The sequence below is a fragment of the Urocampus carinirostris genome, chromosome 7, assembly GCF_059441175.1.
Source record: "Urocampus carinirostris isolate Australia breed hairy pipefish chromosome 7, RoL_Ucar_1.0, whole genome shotgun sequence".
NCBI lineage: Eukaryota > Metazoa > Chordata > Actinopteri > Syngnathiformes > Syngnathidae > Urocampus > Urocampus carinirostris.
Window position 1 is genome coordinate 30028299 of NC_142355.1, and position 23290 is coordinate 30051588.

General features: G+C 40.5%; 2 protein-coding genes across 6 annotated transcripts in view; one reads left to right on the forward strand and one right to left on the reverse strand.

Annotated features, from left to right (window-relative positions):
• Window positions 1-66: 66 nt before the first annotated feature.
• Window positions 67-13214, reverse strand: LOC148362937 (uncharacterized). 2 transcript variants are annotated; one of them, XM_088340524.1, is made up of 7 exons: window positions 12945-13214; window positions 10843-10967; window positions 6393-6459; window positions 6152-6308; window positions 5930-6072; window positions 5751-5861; window positions 67-1127 (listed from the first exon to the last, which is right to left on the reverse strand). In XM_088340524.1, the coding sequence occupies exons 1-7, from the start codon at window positions 13095-13097 to the stop codon at window positions 945-947; spliced, it is 939 nt and encodes a 312-aa protein (XP_088196650.1). In that variant the 5' UTR covers window positions 13098-13214; the 3' UTR covers window positions 67-944. The 2 variants fall into 2 exon arrangements, with proteins under 2 accessions (XP_088196650.1, XP_088196648.1); XM_088340522.1 differs by having other exon boundaries at window positions 10822-10967.
• A 3979-nt stretch (window positions 13215-17193) lies between these two features.
• LOC148362938 (patatin-like phospholipase domain-containing protein 2) overlaps window positions 17194-23290 on the forward strand; it is a 29881-nt gene continuing 23784 nt past the window's right edge. For 2 of the 4 annotated variants that reach the window (XM_088340528.1, XM_088340526.1), the window contains exons 1-3: window positions 17194-17446; window positions 20370-20602; window positions 21372-21437. In XM_088340528.1, coding sequence (XP_088196654.1) covers window positions 17257-17446; window positions 20370-20602; window positions 21372-21437 — 489 coding nt within the window. In that variant the 5' untranslated portion in view covers window positions 17194-17256. Of the gene's footprint in view, window positions 17447-20361; window positions 20603-21371; window positions 21448-23290 lie in introns of those variants that run through there. The other 2 variants (XM_088340527.1, XM_088340529.1) reach the window with 2 other exon arrangements.

Sequence of the window (23290 nt, forward strand, 5' to 3'; positions counted from 1 at the left end):
GTAACATTACGCGAGTGGGTCCTGTTTCCTGTTCTGGTCCTGACATAGCCAAAGAAAACAAGGAAATCTAGCTGTGCAAAACCCCAAAAAGTTTACTTTTTTGAAGAAATGAGAACCTTCAAAATATGATCAAATCAACATTGTAAATATCCTAAACATAAAACAAGACTGTAATGTAATAAAGCAGTTTCCGGGGCTTAATTCGTAAACGAGCAGTTAGCTTTAGAAAATGCAAGAATCTTTCTTGCCAGAACTTCCCGAACAAATGGATCATGTGACCAAGTTAAACCAATAATCCGTTAGCAACAGAAAACATGGAAATCTGACAGAACAGAAACTAAAAAAGTTTACATTTGAGGAAAATATATATTCAAAGTATGACAAAAATCAACATTTAAAAGCTCCCCCCAAAAAAACAAGACTAAAGTAGCAACCAAAGCCGTTTCCGGGGCTTAATTAGTAAACGATTAATTAGCTTTAAAAAAATGCAAGGAGCTTTCCTGCTGGCACTTCCTGAACACATATGGCACGTGACCAAGTTAGACCAATCAATGGTTAGCAACAGAAAACATTATACAATATAACGCTAAAAAACATTTAGCATTTAACATTTAAGGGGATAAAACGGAGGTTAAAATCATGAGTATTCAGTAGGTCCTTCAAAGAACTTTTGCAACAAGTTCGATTTAAAATGAATAAAGAAATAATTGCTATTCAATGGAGTTCAATAGAAAGATTATTCCCGGCAGGAAATGTTAAAAGGCGTTAAAAAATTGCATATTGGTAGTGATCTCCATTAGTGTTCCAATTCTATGCAAAGGTTCAGGACAGTGGCCAGTCGGCATGCTGGTGAGGAATGTCTATTGCAGTTGCCAGATTCCCCTGCATGTCCACTGTGTTGATTTCCCGGCAGTTAAGTGAAAAAAGCTACTGGGTCGCGGCCATCACACCCGCAAGTAGGTGTCTTTCAAGCGCTCAAGGACAAAAGCACGGGCCTCCACTTGTGGATACTTGTCCGATCCGTCAATGCAGCGGATCATGCTCTTGTCGTCCGGGTGCACGAAGAATGCCAGAGATTGGCGGGTGCTCTCCGAGTCGCCAGCCGGCGGGAGCAAGACTCGGTGGCGCTGATGGACATACAGTATGTATGAATTGCGAGCTTCGTACTCAATACCTGTTAACACCAGCCAATCGCTCCCTTGAATAATAAATGCAATTCCCCTTATTAAACGATAATGAACCCTAAAAAGACAGCACAGCACCTATTTACTCATAGTAAGACAAAATATGTACAATACCGCGACTACAGTGGAACCTCGGTTTTCGAACGCCTCTCAGTTCGAACAAATCGGTTCTCCACCAAAAATTTCGAGAAATTCTTGCTTCGCTTTTCGTTCAAAAAATCAGAGTTCGAACGCCGGTACGCTAGGGGCGATTGCTGAGCGGCGTACGGGTGTAGATTGCCCCCACCCCTCGTGAAGAAATGTTGTCATGTGAGCGCGCACTCCTTTTTGCTTTAGTTTTTAATATCGGTGAACGGTGTGTTTTAACCCCTAATTATGCCTCGGAAGAAGGTCAGTGCAAGCAGCAAAGTTGCTACAGGTGAAAAAAGAAGAGTAGTGGTACAACTATTGCATTAAAAAAAAAAATAAGAGCAAAATATGAAGAAGGTGTGCGAGTTTCCCTTCTTATGAGGGAATAGAGCATGGCTTCTGCAGACCACTACTAAGGTAAGAAATCCTATTCATAAATCTTTTCTTTCATCCTTTAACCGCTCACCACTTGTTGTGGAGACCTGGGTGCTAAATGACGTGTAAACGACCTGATTTTTTTATTTTTACACGTTCATGTTCGCGTAATCTTTCGTACGGAAGATTACGATAACGCGAACATACGATTAGTCTTGGTTAGCTTTGTTTACGTAAAACATTCAGGGTGTTGGAATGTTCCAATGAAGCGCTAGCCACTTGTTGTGGAGACCCGGGTGCTAAATGACGTGTAAACGACCTGATTTTTTTATTTTTACAAGTTCATGTTAGCGTAATCTTTCGTACGGAAGAATACGCTTACGCGAACGTACGATTAGCCTGGGTTAGCTTCATGTTTACGGTCATGGTAAACATTCAAGGGTGTTGGAACAGATTAAAACGATTTTACATTACTTTTAATGGAAAAAACGATTTTCAGTGATCGACCAAATCAGTTTTCGAACAGGGTTCTGGAACGGATTATGGTCGAGAACCGAGGTTTCACTGTATATTAGCAATCGATAATGAAACTTGTCTGCTACCAGTGACCGAGACAATGTGCCGAAATGGGCAAGACGAGATCGGTGTTGTTGAAATCCCATACAAAAATTGATACACGGCATAATTGATCAAAAAATATATAAAATAAGGGCAAAACCCACTTCCTACCGCACATATTCTAGTTTCATTTCCCCCCCAAGACATTTAAAACACATTCAAATAGGTAAATCTAACCTGAATAATTAAGAGATCACTTTGAGGCGAAGAAAACAGAATGAATGACTATTTCTAGGAGTTTTGTAGGGATTTTACAGATGTGACCTAAAATGAAAAGCTACCACTACCATTAAATCACCATTGAAGTAGGGGTGTCAAATAGGCTGCCCGCAGGCTGGATCAGGCCCGCTAAGGGATTGAATCCAGCCCGCGAGAGAGAGAGCTCAGAGAAGCGCAAGAGAAAAGTGATGTTGTTGTTGATGTTGCCAAAGCCAGGTGCCTCTCACGAAGACGCTGCACTTTTATTTCCTTTTCTCTCTGTCTATCTCTCTTTCACTCTCTGTGTCTTTTTTTCTTTCTTTGTTCCTCTTTGTCTCTTTCTCTCTCTGTGTCTTTTACCCTTATTTTGCTCTCTTCCTTTTTTAATTTTCTCTTTTTTCTCTTTCTCTCACTTGCTTTCCCCTACTCTTTCTCCCCTTCTGTCTTTTCTCTCCTTTTCTCTCCTTGTATTTCTTTCTTTCTCTATCTTTATTTCCCACCCTCTCACTATTTCTCTTTTTTATCTCTTGTTTCTCACGTTCTCTCTCTTTCTTTGTCCCATCCTCTTTTTCTCTCCCGCTCTTTCTCTTATTTCTTTCTCTCTAATCTACTAGTCCGGCCCCCTAGAGAATGTTCTATCCTGTGGCCCTCGAGTTAATGAGTTTGACACCCCTGGTTTAGGGCAATGATTCTTAACCATTGAGTCAGAACCCAAAAGAGGGGTAACAGGCCTTTGCCCGGGATAAAGAATGCGTTTATTTAAACTCATTACCAGTAGATGGCGACAATTCCCTGCAAATGAAGTGACGGACATACGCCATTTCACACCTCAGAAAAAGAGCCATAACATTTGTTCACACGTGTTGAGCATGATCAAACACAGATCCAGGGGAAAATATACCAGACATAAATTTTAGCATCTTAAAAATAAAGCCACAGGAGTTAAGCGGGTTGGATTTCAGCAAATTGAGCATTAAAGGGAGTATTATTACCCTAAATAATTTTGTTTTTTCGGATTTTTTTTTCTTATATGAATATATTCTATTACCTCTTGTTCAAACGGTATTATTTTATTTTTTTGAGGGCAGCTTGAGATATACAGTTTCCCACTCGTACTATTTTTGCGTTAATTTCTTTCAGGGCAACTTTCTGTTTTCTCCATTCTCTAACATAGTACATGGTACTAAAATAGTGTAATGATGAGATAATTCCTTTTTGTGTGTTGTCTGTATCACTAGTGGTCTAATGGATAGGATTCAGTGCTCTGTCTACTGCAATCCGGTTTCTAATCCTGTTGCATTCAATGTTTTGCGATTGTGGTCAGCGATATATTTCGACTAATTAATCAATGCTCAAATATGGTACAGACGCTGCCCTACTTACGGACGATCACTCGTAAGTTGCTTCAGTGCTATATTTTGTATGTGTCAGATTTATATAAATATGTTTAAGGCTTGTATAAGTAACCTGTATTGTTTTGTACTAAAAAGATAAACATTTAACATTTAAGATAATATGCTCTATAAATATAAATAAAGTTAAGTTTAACTTACTATTGGAAGATGCGCTTCAAGAGGTTCTCCTCCGTGGTAAAAAGTGGCCGAAAAAAGCGTTCCGACCATTTTCTCAACCGCATCAAGCTTTCTTATTCCACTTTCGTTTCAAATGAAATGGCTCCCTTCTTTACACTTTACACCAACCATATTGAATAACTACATGAGATATACAATAAAAATGTCAAAGTTCTTAGCGCGCTGGAGATGCAGTATAGAATGTTCACACACAAACTAGGAAGAGGATTTCTTCTTCTGGGATGCTGGGTGACCTCTCACAGCGCCACCACACGCCAGTAGCGGCGGAAAGAATCACTACAGTACTGTCCTGTACTCGGAAAAAGGTGCACACAACACAAAATCTAACTTAGAGCAACGTCCGGATATTTTTCGACATCCCGAAAAAAATGTTCGTATTGACCGTTTTACCTAAGTCGAATGGTCGTAAGTAGGGGAGCGTCTGTGTTTGTCTTTTGGGATGAATATTGCTGTTTAAACATTTTGGGTTGACGACCCCAGTTATAACCGTTTACCCAACGTTGTACCTTTCCTTATTTTTTTGTGTTTTAAGTACCGTATTTTCCGCACTATAAGGCGCACCCCGAAAAAATAGTTTTTGGTCCTATTTTTGACATACATAAGACGCACCGGATTATAAGGCGCTACAATAGGAACGTCGACAAAACAGTCAGATAGTTCAGTCAAACTTATTACCCCCTTAACATTCCCAAAGGTTGCAAAGATGCAAATACGTGTCGAGAACACGTGCAGATGCGGTGTCCGTACGATGTCACTCAAATGCATCGTTCCATCATTCGGAAGGTTAAAGTCTTGGGATTCAAGAAATGCCAGCCATTCCTTAGTTTCTATTTTCTTTTTCGCTCGCAACTTTACTGTATATATGACAATAAACACTTGGAATTTAGTTTAATTTAAAAATAGACACTCCATTTCATCCATTATCCGCACCGCTTATCACAGAAACATCGAGTTCAGTCTGAAACAAGATACAGGGATAATATATATAGCCAGAGTAGCTCACCGAAGTCGTTGTGTTCATAATAATGTGCAGCCGTGGTCCTCTTATATCCGTGAGTTTAGTAAATCCAGGAGAATAAAATATTTACAAATACAAAATAGTAAAAAAATGCTTTCTGTATGCCGTCAGCCACGTGCTATAAGCATTCATCTTTTTCGGCCAATTGCAGGCTTTGTTTTGCCGTTCAAGCCAATGCCAGCCTGTAAATGATAAAAAGGATCCGCCCCTTGACCTCCGAATAACTTTAGCCAATAGTGATCGATTCAACTGATGATTGACACGTCTTTTTTGGCTAATTGCAGGCTTTGTTTTGCCGTTCAAGCCAATGCGAGCCTGTAAATGATAAAAAGGATCCTCCCCTTGACCTCCGAATAACTTTAGCCAATAGTGATCCATTCAAATGATGATTGACAAATTAATTAGCCAATGAAACGCCGGTAAATAAATCCCAGCATACACCGCGGACTACTTGGCGTTCGGGGGAAAATCTAGTCGGCGGCTGCAAGTTAGTTGCAAGACTTTGCGAATTAATTTTGTTCCATAAATAAGGCGCACTGTATTATAAGGCGCATGGTCGGCTTTTGAAAAAAAATAAAGGCTTTTAGGTGCGCCTTATAGTGCGGAAAATACGGTACTTGTTTGAAAAATGCTCACCACAGAAACAAAGTGATCACAGGTCCAACGCTGCATCAAATCGGCAATGTTGACGAGAACAGCCCCGGGGACAAGAGGAGCACGGACGAACTCACCGGAGCGATGCCTCACCTCAACGTAGACACCAACATGTTAGCAATCGGCATCCAAGATAGATTCTACTTGTTTTGTTTCCATACTTGTAAACCTTCTGCGGTCTGGAACAACAAGGTGATGGTTCCATAGTCGGAATGCTCTCCGCATCGCACCTGGCCCTCCTTGGCTTGCTTGCTGTTGACTGGCGGGTAGTACAGTGAACGCAGCGTAGTGCAATTCTCCTCGGCTAGGTGGAACAGTTTGATGGATCAAAATCCAGAGACACAGGCTTAATCAGCAGAGAAACGCGACCAAGAACATCGTACTTCCAATGAATCGGTGAGCGCTCATGAAGATCTCAGGGTCCACGTTCAGACTGTGGGCCATCACCCTCAAGACACGCAGGCTCAGCGCTTTACAGCGGCGATAAAAATCCAAATGGTTCTCCCGGAATCCTGGCGCCTCCTCGGATGTGGGCCATTTCTACAGGGGAGGATGATTCACAAAGAGTCCGATCGGAGAGGGTTCATCTACCAGGATGATAAAAAAAGATTCCAAAATACTTACTGTGTCGGGATGCAGTGAAGTCATGTTATACGCCTCTTTTAGATCTCCTGGTCTGCTGGCCTCTAATCTAAAAGAAATTGTTCTCATTGGTTACTTCCAAAATATAGATCTCCACTCTTGTCTGCATTAAGTGCACTAAAATCATAGAAAAAGCTTCCGAGTGCAGTAGAAAATAGAATATTGGTCGCAAGAAATTGTCCGATTCCATCACATTTCTGGTAGCAAAACGAGTGTGCTTAATTTCAGAGATTAGCAGAGTAACATTCATCTGTGTCAGTAGATTGCAGCATATTATTTTATTTCATTAATGATTTTTTTGCTCATGAGGTAGTATGGAAATTATTTGGGTAATTTATTTAATAAGTTTTGTCAGCAAAAACAACCTTATTCCACTGACAGATAATAAAACATCCACTCTCAACTTAGAAATCTTTTAAATCGAACCTCATTAAATGATGTCTGTTTAGTGTTGTGATACTTTATGATGAAGTGGTGGCCACATCTCTGCCATCAGTACAAGGAACTCCTTTCGTTTTCTCACTCTGTGCAGACTCCGTCGCAGGTAAATATGACGATATCTTTCTCGTTTGCAGTATTTGGGGACATTTTTAAAAAATAACTTTGCTTGCACCTCATTTTGAAACCATTATTTAGGACAAAAAGCCTCAATGCTCTTAATTACAAGAGGGCGGGAGACACATTTTAAGTGGTATATTATTGATATGGGACATGGGGTCTGGCATTATCATTATTTCATAGATTTGATCAAATCATCAAATGACACAGAGTAAAATAAATTTTGCTGAGGAATTACCTATTGTCTATACTGTAGAACGAGTTATTGGGTTTTGTTGACTTTTGTCCTAAAATATATGATGTGGCTCTCTCAAAAATTGTTTTTGAATATTTTTTCTTTTATGGCTCTTTGGGTGAAAAATGTTCCTGACCCCTCCTGTAATGTAATGCATTATGGAGGGAGTGTTTGCCCCATTTAAATTCTTTACAACTTGGAAAAATACTCGAGCCTAGTGGCTTTCTACTCTTTCACTGTCACGGTCGCCTTGGTGACCAGTCTGCCCCGCCCCCTGGGCAACAGCTGAAAGCAGTTCCACTAATGGTGGATCTGTATTTAAGACTGCATGGTGGGCTCTGCGGTTGCGGGTTCATTACTACTCATTCTTCACAATCCCGGTCTGTTATGCCTTGTCCTGTTTAGTCTGTTATGCCTTGTCCTGTTTTAGTCTGTTATGCCTTGTCCTGTTTTAGTCTGTTATGCCTTGTCCTGTTGAGTTCGTGCCGGAGGAACTCTGTGTTGTTCTGTTTTGCCCCGGAGTATTGGGCGACTTTTATTTTATAAAATAAAACTTATGGATCGTCAACGCATTTGAGTTCTCCCTTCATGCCCCCTGCCTCTGTTCTGGTCCGGTCTTCTTCCACGCCACCACGTCTCGTGACAGAATGAACCCGCCAACAATTGAACTCAGCGAACGATCCCAGCGCGACTTGGGGAGAGCTGGAGTGCGCAGTTTGGCAGGCGCCTACTGAGTTGGCCTTCCCTGCCCATTCGAACCACGGCCCCGCCCGTCGTGGCCCTTGCTGTGCCTCGAATGGGGTCCCAGGAAGAATTGACGCCTGCCTGCCCGACTCCCGTGCCGATTGCCTGCTATTCCCTCTCCCCTGCGTGCAAGTCCGACTCCGACTCCCAAGCCTGCCTGTTCGACTCCCAAGCCTGCCTGTTCGACTCCCAAGCCTGCCTGTTCGACTCCCAAGCCTGCCTGTTCGACTCCCAAGCCTGCCTGTTCGACTCCCAAGCCTGCCTGTTCGACTCCCAAGCCTGCCTGTTCGACTCCCAAGCCTGCCTGTTCGACTCCCAAGCCTGCCTGTTCGACTCCCAAGCCTGCCTGTTCGACTCCCAAGCCTGCCTGTTCGACTCCCAAGCCTGCCTGTTCGACTCCCAAGCCTGCCTGTTCGACTCCCAAGCCTGCCTGTTCGACTCCCATGCCTGCCTGTTCGACTCCCATGCCTGCCTGTTCGACTCCCAAGCCTGCCTGTTCGACTCCCAAGCCTGCCTGTTCGACTCCCAAGCCTGCCTGTTCGACTCCCATGCCTGCCTGTTCGACTCCCATGCCTGCCTTGAGTCTCCCTGTACTGATTTTGTTCAGTCTTTCCTGTCCTGTCTTGTCTGTTCTGAATCTGTTCCCCCCTGAGTCTGACTCTTCTGAATCTGTTCCCCCCTGAGTCTGACTCTTCTGAATCTGTTCCCCCCTGAGTCTGACTCTTCTGAATCTGTTCCCCCCTGAGTCTGACTCTTCTGAATCTGTTCCCCCCTGAGTCTGACTCTTCTGAATCTGTTCCCCCCTGAGTCTGACTCTTCTGCATCGGCCTGACCTGAGTGCGACTCTTCTGCATCGGCCTGACCTGAGTGCGACTCTTCTGCATCGGCCTGACCTGAGTGCGACTCTTCTGCATCGGCCTGACCTGAGTCTGACTCTTCTGCATCGGCCTGACCTGAGTCTGACTCTTCTGCATCGGCCTGACCTGAGTGCGACTCTTCTGCATCGGCCTGACCTGAGTGCGACTCTTCTGCATCGGCCTGACCTGAGTGCGACTCTTCTGCATCGGCCTGACCTGAGTGCGACTCTTCTGCATCGGCCTGACCTGAGTGCGACTCTTCTGCATCGGCCTGACCTGAGTGCGACTCTTCTGCATCGGCCTGACCTGAGTGCGACTCTTCTGTAGAGGCCTGACCTGAGTGCGACTCTTCTGCATCGGCCTGACCTGAGTGCGACTCTTCTGCATCGGCCTGACCTGAGTGCGACTCTTCTGCATCGGCCTGACCTGAGTGCGACTCTTCTGCATCGGCCTGACCTGAGTGCGACTCTTCTGCATCGGCCTGACCTGAGTGCGACTCTTCTGTAGAGGCCTGTCCTGTTTACCTGTTCTGATTCTGCCCTGATTTTGCCTGTCTGTTATCCCCTGTCCAGCTTGCCCGCCGGACCCCCCCTGCCGAGCGCCGATTCCGATCCGCCCGACGCAGATGGCGCCTGCCTCTCCCCGTTCCTGCGTGTTCGGAGGAGGGAGCGGGGTTGCCCCAATCGTGAGCGTCGAACCATTCCGGGGCGTGAGGTTGTAATTTTTTTCTTTTTTGGGACCTCGGGAGCTGTCCCTTAAGAGGGGGGCTCTGTCACGGTCGCCTTGGTGACCAGTCTGCCCCGCCCCCTGGGCAACAGCTGAAAGCAGTTCCACTAATGGTGGATCTGTATTTAAGACTGCATGGTGGGCTCTGCGGTTGCGGGTTCATTACTACTCATTCTTCACAATCCCGGTCTGTTATGCCTTGTCCTGTTTAGTCTGTTATGCCTTGTCCTGTTTTAGTCTGTTATGCCTTGTCCTGTTTTAGTCTGTTATGCCTTGTCCTGTTGAGTTCGTGCCGGAGGAACTCTGTGTTGTTCTGTTTTGCCCCGGAGTATTGGGCGACTTTTATTTTATAAAATAAAACTTATGGATCGTCAACGCATTTGAGTTCTCCCTTCATGCCCCCTGCCTCTGTTCTGGTCCGGTCTTCTTCCACGCCACCACGTCTCGTGACATTCACGTCTGCCATTAGTAATCATTTGTTGGGTTTGAAATAGTGTTATTTTACACATTTTAATTTAGAAGTAATGAGAACAATTTTATATAGACAACCTATTGTAAATGTAGGTTACATTGAAACGCATCTTGACAAAAATTAAACAGGGGCCACGATTAGTTTTTTACATTTTTGATTGAGAGTATGGATCGTTTTCCGCAAAAAGATGTGAGCAAGGGCTCATAAGGTCCAGAAATATTGATACAATGAACAGATAAGATTAAAAGTAACTGAGTAGCTAGTAATGTGTTTGCATTCAATACGTCATCCTACTTTGTTTGCAGTAAGACATGTTCAACAAGCCTTGAGTGATGTGCTTTATATCCCTGCTGATACTATTAGGCCTTAGGCCTTTATGTGCTGTAGCTGTGAGAACCTCAGAACGATTTTGGGGCAGGGTTCCTTAGAAAATATGTGCTGAATCAACTTGTAGACTACAATTGAATTGTGTACTCACTGGCTATTAGCATAGCAGGGGGTGGATGAAAGCTAGGTAGTCCTTCAGGCTAATAAAGCTTGCAAGGAAAGGCAATTTTCACATAAAACAGACAACATTGCCATAAAATACACATTATTTTGGAAAAACCTAATAAATGGCGTTGCAGTATCACAACAGTGGCCTTCTCAATTGTGGAAGCTAATTAAGGATACAGTAGTTCATAAGATAAAACGACTGCATTATCAGCTTAAAGAGGAATCATATTTTTTGAGTATGTATCTGGTAAGTATAAAAAACAAGCAGACAAATGTGATTGTATTGACAAATAATGCCCCTTGTTAATAAAACAATTACTTTACGTCTTCAAAAGAAGAAAACACCTTTCGGTTTCTATGGGAATCCAGCCGTGGCTGACCAGGTCTTTGAAAAAATTCCTTTTGTATGGCTCCTTCAACTGATCAGGCAAGAGGAAGAAGTTTTTGGCAGCATCCATGACATCATCGACCTGCACAGAAATTTTGAGTTACTGTATTTGTTTTTACTCTGTGGTGTAATTCATGGCATATGGTTTGTACACACTATGATGTCACTCATACTTGCTCTTACATATAACATCATACTCTCACACATGCATAACTATACTTTTATAAAGATGCAGTCATACCCATGTAAAACACTACTATACTCTCTCACGCACAACCACACAACTATACTCTCTCTCTCACACGAACATGCACGCAACTGTACTCTCTCTTACACACTATAATCTCTCACGCACTACCATACTCTCACACACATACTATTATCCTCTCATACTCACACCACTATACTCTCACACACAACTATACTCTCTCATACACACACATTAATATACTCTCTATCACACGCACACGTACACACACTACTATACTCTCTCTCTCTCTCACACACACGGACACACACACAACAATACTTTCCCTCACACACACTACTATACTCTCACACACATACTATTATCCTCTCATACTCACACCATTGTACTCTCTCACACAAAACAATACTCTCTCTCACACACACACGCACACTACTATACTCTTACACACACACACACACACACATTACTATACTCTTTATTACCAACACACACACACATTACTATACTTGCACACACGCACACACACACACACATTACTATACTTTCTTTCACACACACTATTATACTCTCACACACATACTATTATCCTCTCATACTCACACACCTTTACTCTCTCTCACACATACACACACACACTATTCTCATCTCATACTCTCAGTACTATACTTTCACACACACTATTATACTCTCACACACACACTACTATACTTTTGTACGTATGTATACACACACACACGCGCACTACTATACTCTAAAACATACAGTAGTATGTAGTAGTAGTATACCCCACACACACGCTACTATGTTCTCTCACACACACTACTATACTCCCACATACACACTTCTATAGACTTTCACACACACTTCTTTTTCACAAACCATTAAAATACTTATGGCGATATGGGTTTTCCACATCTAGTGTAATGATCACCTCAACTCTCAGTGTCGTTTTACTCCTGGTACCTTTTGTAACCATGGCAATGTGTGTCTATGTTGTACAGTATGCGTGAGAGAATATGGTACTATATGTGAGAGAGTAGAATAATATGTGTGGGACAGCAAAGTAGTGTGTATGACAACATAGTAGTATGTAAGAGAGAGTGCAGTAGTGTTTGTGCATGGTGTATGACTATCTACTCGAGATTATTGTGCATGTATGATAGTATGTTTTTAATATGAGAGCAGGTAGGGTTTACCTTTCAGATGGCCTCTCATATCCCACTTCCTACAGTGCATTATTTTTGAGCAGGTAAGTACAACTGACAGACTTTTTTTATACATTTTTACAACATATTTTTCTGAATCTGGACATAATATTGAGTATTAGGATTACACTAATATATTGATGCAGCACAACACCCGAGTGCTTGCTTCTTCCAAAACTGTTATCATATGGACTAGCTTTAAAAAAATCAAGCATACATAGACTTAAAGTTGCCTACCTGGATGAGTTCCAAGATAGCTTAGTAAATTGTTTTTACTGTTCATTTTTAGCTCTATGAACAAAATAACCAAAACAATCCCGGAACCGCATCCTTGGTCAGCACAGTGACCGTTGCAAAAGGTTTACTTCTAATATTACATTCCACTGGCACAATGCTTTGTATAAATTATAAATTCCTCTTCTTTTAACCCTTCTATGGACTCGAAAATAATAGAAACTAAAAAACACAGGAGGATAATAAAACACCCATGGAGACAAAAATATCTCATATTTAAACATACATTAAATTACTTAAAAACGACCCATAAAAAATGATTGATTTCTGAATGGTCTAGTGTAGGTCTTAGTGAATTATTCGGTAATAACACCACTTTTAGGGATAATATGGTGTCAACTAGTTTCACCTCCTCCTGCGTGATGCCAGTATTCTTCAAGAAGACGAAGCCCACTTCTGTAAAAGCCTTATTCAACTCTTTACCCAGGTGCTGCAAATCCGCCTTGGAAATATCCTCGACGCCGAGGCTGGCCACGCTAAAGTCTACCACCGGGATGCTCATCGCTTAAAGAAGAAAACTATTCAAAAGCAAAATCAGGGAAATGAAAAATCTGCGGTTTTTCCCAATTTGCAGACGCTTGAAAATGTGGGACACGTTGTTATTTGGGAACTTTGTAACCACGTGACCTCCCTGCCTCCAATCAGAAGCTGTTTTGTGACGTCATCGCCCAATACTCACCTTTGGACGCCAACGCACAGAGCGCAGGAATTTGTAAAGTAAAGCGAAAATTTGGAAACCGTTTTTTTCAAGGGTGTTAAATCGAAGGAGAAAGAATGGGCCGTTATTTTGTCGTTTATGCTTTGTATTGGCGTTTAAGTGGGAATTTAGCTTCATCCTGGAGTGTTTCCCTTCTCTCATCCGAAATGCATCGAAGGCAGGAGTCAGGAACCATTTTAAAGGGAAAGTGTGTAATGTTTGACTGTCTTGCGGGGGTCTCCAAACTTTTTTAATCCGAGAGTTATTTTTGGTTACTAATTAACACAAATGGTGCCCAGTTTAGAACATAGGGCAGTCAGTTAGATATGCATCTCTAAAATAACAAAATATGGTAAATGGTAAATGGTCTGCATTTATATAGCGCTTTTCAAGTCAATGAAGACCTCCCAAAGCGCTTTACAATGTGCTTCACACTTACCCATTCACACACACACACCAATAGCGGCCATGCAGCCATGCAAGGCGCCGACCTGCTTATTGTCACATTATTACCATGTAATTACTATGTTATTACCAGGTTAATTATCATAAGCAGGGTTAAATAGCCTCAGTCAACCACTAAAGAAAATCATCTTTTTGGAAAATTACAATGACCTGCCACTGGTGAGCATTTCAGAACAGGTCTGCAGGCACCTCAGCTGTCATTAGTGGGCACCTTTGGAGACCCCTGCTGTATAGTGCAAGCAAAAACAACAAACAAAACAATTAAAGAGATTGCAAATTATGGAGACTGAAAGTGACCAAACCACGCAATTTTTTTACCAGACTTTAAAAAAAGGGAAAAAGGAAGAAAGGAAAAAAGAATAATAAAAAAAGAAGAGAAAAAAGGCAAGATGTTCAAAAAGATTGAAAAAAAAGAAAACAGGAAAAAAAAATTGAAGGATGAAGAAAACAAATAAAAAAGGAAAAACAAATGAAAACAAGGAAACAAAACGAAAGAAATGAAGTGAAAAAATAAACAAATCAAGAGAGTAAAAAGACAAAAAACAAGAAAAAGTAGATAAAGCTAAGAAAAAAAGTTAGGAAAAAGGAAAAAAGACACGTTTTTCTTTTTGGGGGGGTTCTTGTAGCAGCAAGATGGCTGACAAACATGTCAGCTCCCACTAGATGAGCCTCAAATTACGTTAAATCAATACAAATGTCTTGTCTTATACACTTTCATATAAAAGTACATGTATTTTTATTAATTATCCAAATACATCTTGATTTTTTTTTTTTAATGGATGAAGATTTCTCTTTAACCACTCGGAGACGCGGAATAATACACGCTGTCCCTTTAAGGCTCAGAGCTTCTTTTTTGTTCCTGATGATTGCGAAGGGCTACCAGTTTGATATGCATTTCTTAGATACCAACTTATCGTGTTAATACTACGTTGTTACCAGTGTTGGACGTGTTACTGAAAACAGTGATTAGTTACAGTTACTAGTTACTTATTTTAAAAAGTAATTGAGTTACACTCCAGATTATTGACACCAAAACGTAGCGTAAAGACAAAAGCAAACCCCCTAAAAATTCTTAAAAATGGCCACATAATAAAAAATATAGATTGGAATGTGTATACCACCTTGTGGAAGTAAGCTTTCATATTTCTTGGATTGTGCAATATGGAGAGTTTGGAGACAAACACTTTGCTGAGACACTCCATATCCATTTAGTGTCTAGGCCTCATTTTCTTTCACCAAAAGGCAGGTCAATAAAAACCTGCCCACCTTTCAGATAATAATGTTGTCAGACTGATGGTTGTATTTGACCAAATGAATAATGCAGGAGTATTCAGCAATCAGAGGACACCGTCTCACATATTCTGCATGTAATAATTAACATACCGACGGCCAATGTTCCCTCTAATTTTCCACGGGTCTGAGCGTTCACACAAAAGTCAGTGAGCAACGCTTGAAACAACAGTGAGCAACCATAATCCCAAGTGTGGTAAGATAATTAATCATCAAACATGTCCAAAACTTGACATCAAGTTACATTTTGCTGAGTTTCCGGCAATGCAAAATTATTTTTCTCTTTCTCTGAATTGACTCATGTACTATTGCAAAGGTTGTACGGCCTACAAACGTCGTTTGTTCTTACAATTCTTTCACAAGATATCCATTTCTTTTTATTTCCTGATATATTTTGTAGCATAATATTAATATTTTTGGGGGCTTATTTAGTCGGTTGTAGGATACAGACCTGTACTTAATCACATGTTTAGTGGAAGTACAACGTTGGCAACAAGATTCACTTGATATAATTGGAAATTATTTGAATGCAACAAAAACTTTTTCTTCTTTTTTTCCGTGTTTTTTTTCTACTTTTTTAAAAATCCCTTTAATAAAAAAATCTCATTGTGTTTATTTTTTCAGAGCTGTTACTTTTTTCTTTTTGTTCTCTATTTACTTTTTTTCTTACATTTCTTCGTTTTCGTTTTTTCTGGCTTTTTTTCAAAATTTTTCCTTCTTTTTTTCTCAGCTTTTCACTACTTTTTTATTTTGTTTGTTTTTTTTTCGTTTTTGTTCTATTCCCCCCTTCTTTAAAGTCATTTTGTGCACAATTTTACATAATATTTGGTCATGTTGGGATTAAAGAAGCAAAAACAACCCGGAGAGCCGTTTAGGACCCGAAAGAGCCGGTTCCTTTTAGTGAGCCGAGCCGAAGAAGCCGGTTCCCCGACAAACTCTACTAACTTTACTTCGTTCTCCTTCGACTCGACTTCAAAATACCGCATTAAGGAAACAACGTCAGGGGAACCCGTGTATTTTTACCTTCATGCACTGTAACTTTGACTTAAGTCGCTTCTTAATTAGTAATTTTGAGCCCTCATTTTTGTGCGCTGGCGAGATTTTCTTGTGCTCTGAGAATGTGCGAGCGGTGCGCAATTGCGCACGCGCGCAGTTTAAAGGGAACACTGCCGACGGCAAGATTTTATTGATGATTTGTTGCAGTATTTGTTAAAGGGAAAAGTCATTGCGTTCCCAATACTGCTAGAGAGCTATTTTCAGAAGCAGTCCGCGAGCTACTATGGTGTTATTAGGGGGCCACCCGGCACCCAGTCCCCGAGAGCGACCTGTTTGTGATCCCTGATATACGGCGTTTATATAATCCTTGAATGGCAGATGAAATTACTTTAAAATTAATGTTTTTATTTAGTTCTACATGTTGGAGTGCCCTTGAGTATTCCCATTCTACCCATTATTTGTGTCGCTAAGGCTTGCAGTGATGATAAAGGGAGAAACAGAAACATGATAACCATGAAAACAAAGCTTGGGATGATCAAGACATACAAAGAAGGCATATAAGTAGCTACCATCACTAAGTTGCAATTGACTATCGGGATATTTATTAAGAGTAAAAAAGCGATTAAAGCAAGGAACTCTACTGGGGGCAAGACAATCCTCACAAGTGGAAGTTTTTCAATCAGTTTCACTTTTAATCCACCGTCGCCGTCTCCTCCTCCCCTCTGCATCCACCCGCTACCCCACTGTACCAGATCACAGGTCACACTAAAGGTAAATACAAATTAATTTTTCCTTTCCATGTATATTTATCTATAATGTTAGTTTATGAACTTAACACATATTATTATACTTCAAGAGCTTTTTAGTATCTACTATTTTGTTTTTATTTGGAGTATGAACCCATAGATTTATATGCCCTTCTACACAGCAATTTCACTTTGAGTTTGGAACCTCAGAAAGGATAAATGTTATATATTTTGGGTCTACTCTAGTGATTCTATTTCCATATTTAATAACACATTTCATAATGATGTTTACGTGTACTGTACTGTACATTGATCCTGGGGGGAGGACCGACACTTGCCCCTCCCTCACTGTTATAAAAACAGCAGTGTGGTAAAGTGATCTAGTTTCTTGCACAACACTGGAATTTGTGTGTGGCGTGTTTGAAAACCTGAGCTGGTGTGTGTGAAGGGTCGAGGGGCTTGAGAGGATGTTTTGTTCCCGGGATGAAGAGTGGAATATTTCTTTTGCGGGCTGCGGCTTCCGTAGCGTTTACTACATGGGGGCCGTTTCTTGTATTTTGGAGCGGGCCCCCTACTTGGTGCACGGGGCCTCCAAGATTTGCGGGGCCTCATCGGGATGCTTGGTGGCGGCGGCGTTGACTGTTGGACTTCCAATAGGTGAGAGAAGAAAAGAAACAGGGGTCCTGGTAACCCCTTTATGAGGTACTTTCAATATATATACTAAATATATAAATATATTACAAAGAAAATCATACCTGTCAACCTCAGCCAATTTCTCCTCACATTTATGATCGAAAATCTCCTTATCAAGCGATATTAAACCTTACAAACACAACAAGGAACCTATCTATTCACAGCAAGAGAGACTATGTGCAATAAAAACGAAGATCATTTGTGTAAACAAGTTTTTTAAATCTACTAAATAAACAATACAAACATTTTTTCACCATCTTTCTTAGTTTTTAAAAAAATATTATTATCATTATATGTAGCAGTGCATCAAAAAATAAAATAAAATCGTATACGGCATACACAATTTGAAATGAACCAAAAGCAAAAAATCCAGGGGAAAAGTATAATCAAAGTGCTTGCTTCCATTCTACTGCAAAAAAAATCTTGTTTTATTTCTCATTTAAAAATAAACATTAAACAATCATTAGAATACGAAAACCTTTTGTGAATGGCAGATGATATAACATTTGTTTTTGCATTTCTTTTATCTTTTTTATTTTTGTTTGTTTTCTTTTTATTCTGTTTTACTAAAATAAAATCGAATTGATATACAAAAAACAGATATAAACTGGTGTAAACATGTATATATATATATATATATATATATATATATATATATATATATATATATATATATATATATATATATATATATATATATATATATATATATATATATATATATATGGTCGCATAAAAATAAGAAATATTCTAAGTAAATATAAAATGAGAAAAGTAACTATAGTAGGAAAACCAAATCTAAACTACAATAAATATAGAATGTACACATTAAAATAAGAATACCTCTGCGTATAAATATTAAATGTTATCAAAAAACTATTTTGCTAGAAAAAATAACTTTAAATAGTCGAGTGAAATGATTTTAAAATTATTTTGAATAATCTAAATACTGTTTTTAAAGAAAATATTTTTTACAAAAGAAGCCAACTATGATTTATTAGTTATATAATGAAACAGTTATATTTGTAAAAATATAAATAGTTAAATAAGAAAACATATACTTCAGTTAAATTGGGCAAAACGATTTCTACGTCGAAATATAAAAATGTAAGATGAAGAAAAGTTTCAAATATTAATTTCAAGAAATCAAATATTTTATCTAGTCTTTGACTCCCTAGATAAGTTTTAGTTTTCTTTGGAGCAGTGTATGAAAAGGAAAAAAATTAAGGGCACTATAATTGAACCCTGTGGGACACCATAAGAGCACAGTGGTGCAGCCGCGATCTGAAATTTGACGGCTCTATCTTTGGGGAAATATTGACTTTTGTGTTTGGACTCTTTCTATGTATATATAAGTCTTTATGGGTTTTTTTTTTATTTCAACATGTGTAATTAAAATCAAATGTGCATTCAATGAATCGAAACTTGTAAATACTATAGTTACTCTCGTTTGTTTACTTTGTTCAAACAGAGGTTGTACAACTTCAACATTATTTGAACTCAAGTTTGTTGAGCAGGGGTCACCAACATGTTTTGGTAATGTGTATTAAACTACAGTACTGTACCTAAATACCTGTTTATTGCGGTTATTATGTATATATTTATTGGGATCTGCAAAACTCTCTTAAGTTGTTCTACCCATTTTTAACATTAGTTCTGCTGACCCCATCTCTCACCAAACATTGACAGAGGATAATGGATTGCTGCCGCATGGGTGCTGTTCATTTTAGGCGGAAAAAAACGTAAAGAAAAACAACCAGCATGACAAAAATTTTGCACTCTTGCCCCTGCTCTTAGCAATAGTAAATGGGGATAAAAAATTGCGGAAAGAACAGTGCAGTTTATCTTAGGCAGACCAAAACAGAACAATACAACGGCCAGAACAGAAAAAAAAATGCTTTGGCCCCTGCTCACACCATTACTCAATAAGCATAAGTCTCCGCTTGCAGGAATATGTTATTGGGTGCATAAGTGAATTTCACTTTGTTTTGGAAAGAACAACAAATAAAAAACTGGAAGGGCTGACAAAAGTGTGATCTGTCAGTTCTGCTCAAAGCAATATGCATTCAGGGATAATGAATCACGAGTGCAGTTCATTTTAGGCAGAAATAACAGCAAAAAAAAGCTGCCAGGTCTGAAAACAGTGTGCTCCTCCAGTCCCTGCCAGGAGCAATCTGCAACTGGAGATAATGGATAGCAACTGCATAAGTGCATTTCACATTTTGGTGGAAGGAACAGCAAATATAGAACTGCAAACCCCGACAAAAGTGTGATCTGCCTGTCCTCGCTCAAAGGAATATGCATTTAGGGATAATGGATTATCATCGCATGAGTGCAGTTCATTTTAGGCGTAAATAACAGCAAAAAATAGCTGCCAGGGCTGACAAAAGTGTGGTCCTACAGTCCATGCTCGCAGCAATATGCATCTGGAGATAATGGATGATGACCGCATGAGTGCAGCTCACTTTTTGGTGGAGAAAAGGGTAAAAAGAACTCGGCATGTCTGACAAAAGTGCCCTCTACCAACCCCCACCAGCAACAATATGCAGTAGTAGCTCCTAATGCTAACCAGGAATAAAAAAAGTAGCTCTCAGCTTTAAATACTTAGTGACCCTTGCTCTAATTTGTCCAGTTCAAAGGGAGGGGTTTATTCTGAGTAAAATTATACCAACTTAAAGTGTGTAATTATTTAATTAGGTTATGTTTCAAGTCAAGTCACATTTATTTAGCCTTTAATCACAAAATGTCTTAAAGGACTGCATAAGTTACAGTGACTTAAACCAACATGCAGGCAAGGGAAAACTCAAAACCTCAGCACGAGGAAAATAGGAAACCTTGAGAAGGCGCCTCACAACCGTTAATTCCCCTTTCAAAATGAGGTCCTCAGAACAATTGTGCACGGACGCGTTGGCGGTGGCCGAAAAGGCGAGGACGCATCGCCTGAGCGTCTTCCATCCGACCTTCGACCTCCTGCGGACGGTGCAAAAGAACCTGCGGCGGAATCTGCCGCCGGACGCCCATCGGCGAGCCTCGGGAAGGCTCTGCGTGTCAATCACCAGGATAAGTGACAGGAGCAACGTGCTGGTGTCCCATTTCGACAGCAGGGAGGAGCTCATACAGGTGGGCCACAATCTATGGGGGCCCGAGAGGGCCAAAATAAGATACGAGAAAAAAATGACCCTTTGAAATAAAACTTTTGGTCAATTAGGGGTATTTATGTACAGTATATTGGCTATTCCTTTTTAATAATAGGGTATCTTTATTAGGAAATTCTCCCTCCCATTCATACTCCTCGTGTAGCCAGGAATATAATTTAGTCCATTTTTGCAGAAAAGTCTGTTTCTTGCTAGGAGTATTCTTTTGTTTAATTTCTTTCGTCGAATCGTTCGCTTCAACACACGTGTTTTCCTTGCCTCCGCGATCTTCCAAAGAATTTCTCCGCCACTTTTTCGTGCCGGGATTATTGCCGTTGTTATCACTTTCTGCATTACGTTTCGACTTATTACCAGGGTTGGGTAGGGTTACTTTAACTTGATTACTTTCAATTACTTTTGGATTACTCCAATACCAAATATGCTAATAAAAGACAAAAGAAGCTAAATATGAATAAAATGCTGACTCACAACACATGGTAAGCTTTCTCTCCTGGCTTTGATCTCTTTGATTTCCGGCAAAACTAACATAAAATGCGACAGAAGCAAAATGAATCAAATTATGCTTAGTGCCCCATGAAGGTGCGGGCCTAAATAAATGTAACTCGTTACTCTTCACCCACCTGACTGTAACTAATGACTTTTTTATAGTAACGTGTCCGACACTGGTCATAACCTAGTCAAATATTTATGTACAGTAATCAATGAAACAGTACATTCCTGTGTATTCATTTTAGGTTCTTCTGTGCAGCTGCTTTTTTCCAGTCTACTGCGGTTTCATTCCCCCGACCTACCGCGGGCAGGCGAGTGAACCTAATGAGTTACTTTTCATTTGGTCATGATACAATTATTTGTTCATGAAATTTGAACTCTTCAACATGATTTATGTGTTAACTTAGTAATCACATGAGTTAGATATGATGGTATTCTCAGTGATAGTTTTTAAAAGCAAAGGTAGTCCAATGTTTTTTAATGTGACTGATTTTGAGTTGACTTAAACTAATTTTACATGGGATAGTTCAAAAATACATTGAAAATTGATGCTGTTGTTTTGTCTATTTCTTTGTCATCTGAATGCATTGAAAGTACTTTAAAAACACGGAAAACCCATGAGCTCCGGGGGGGACTTCGCCCCACTAGTCCCCCCACCGGGGCACTGCCCTGGACCCAGTTGGGGGCCCGCACCCCCCAGACCCCCACCTAATTTTCAGGTAATTTCACTTTGGTCGAATCATGTCCTTGTAACAGGCAGAACAGCACCGCATCTGGGAGGTCCCTATAAGGGGCCGCCACTTGAGCAACTACAAAACACTACAAACTGAACTGAGAGACTGAATGTGACAATTGACGGCTGTCATCTACTAGCTGGTTAAGAGACAGGAGTCCAAGGTCGAACAACCATTTGAAAAGACGTCCCAGGGGATCTCGTGTACATCAAGGTCGACGAAAGAGGAACCATCCGAGGCGTGAGGGACCGTACACCGTCGTGAGGGCAACGCTGGCCGCAGTCCAGGTCGAGGGCTCACGCTGCCACCGTCAACGAGACCAAGCAAGATCAACAGGGCAGTAACGTTCAAATTAGGAAAACAAGATGTGGATAACAAAGCTGTGTGTGATAATAAATTGTCTGATATGATTGTTACTAGGAGCAGAGCTCGAGAAATCGCAGCGGCGAATGGAAATTGCGGTTCCGAAAGTGCAACCGGAGATCCAAAAAGCGACGTTGCAGACCATGACGCATCCTAGAGACAGCGGCCCGGTTAAGTGTGACACTACTGTATAACATGCCAAAACGGTTGGTGATTTGGAAAGTACAAGTACACTTTACCTCATGAAGGGCTCACTGGCCCTGAGGTAGATAAGCTCTAAAGTACCAAAATCAAAAACATTACAGGAAAAAAGAAAAATGTGAGATGTGACGAAAATGTGTAAAATATAATTTTTAGAATATGGTTTCATAAGAGACATGCACTCGAAATTTTTTAAAGGGACAGTGTGTATAAATTGACCGCAAGAAGTCTTTGCACTGTGGAGTGCAACCAAAATAAAAGTGCTTAACAGGATAATAAAGGGGGGGTTAGTGCATGGGTCAGATGTTTGGAGTGTTTTGTAGTTGCTCAAGTGGCGGCCCCTTATAGGGACCTCCCAGATGCGGTGCTGTTCTGCCTGTTACAAGGACATGATTCGACCAAAGTGAAATTACCTGAAAATTAGGTGGGGGTCTGGGGGGTGCGGGCCCCCAACTGGGTCCAGGGCAGTGCCCCGGTGGGGGGACTAGTGGGGCGAAGTCCCCCCCGGAGCTCATGGGTTTTCCGTGTTTTTAAAGTACTTTCAATGCATTCAGATGACAAAGAAATAGACAAAACAACAGCATCAATTTTCAATGTATTTTTGAACTATCCCATGTAAAATTAGTTTAAGTCAACTCAAAATCAGTCACATTAAAAAACATTGGACTACCTTTGCTTTTAAAAACTATCACTGAGAATACCATCATATCTAACTCATGTGATTACTAAGTTAACACATAAATCATGTTGAAGAGTTCAAATTTCATGAACAAATAATTGTATCATGACCAAATGAAAAGTAACTCATTAGAACATACCTCTAATGTCTTTGTTATGGCAGAAGAGTTTATCTATAAATGAAAGTA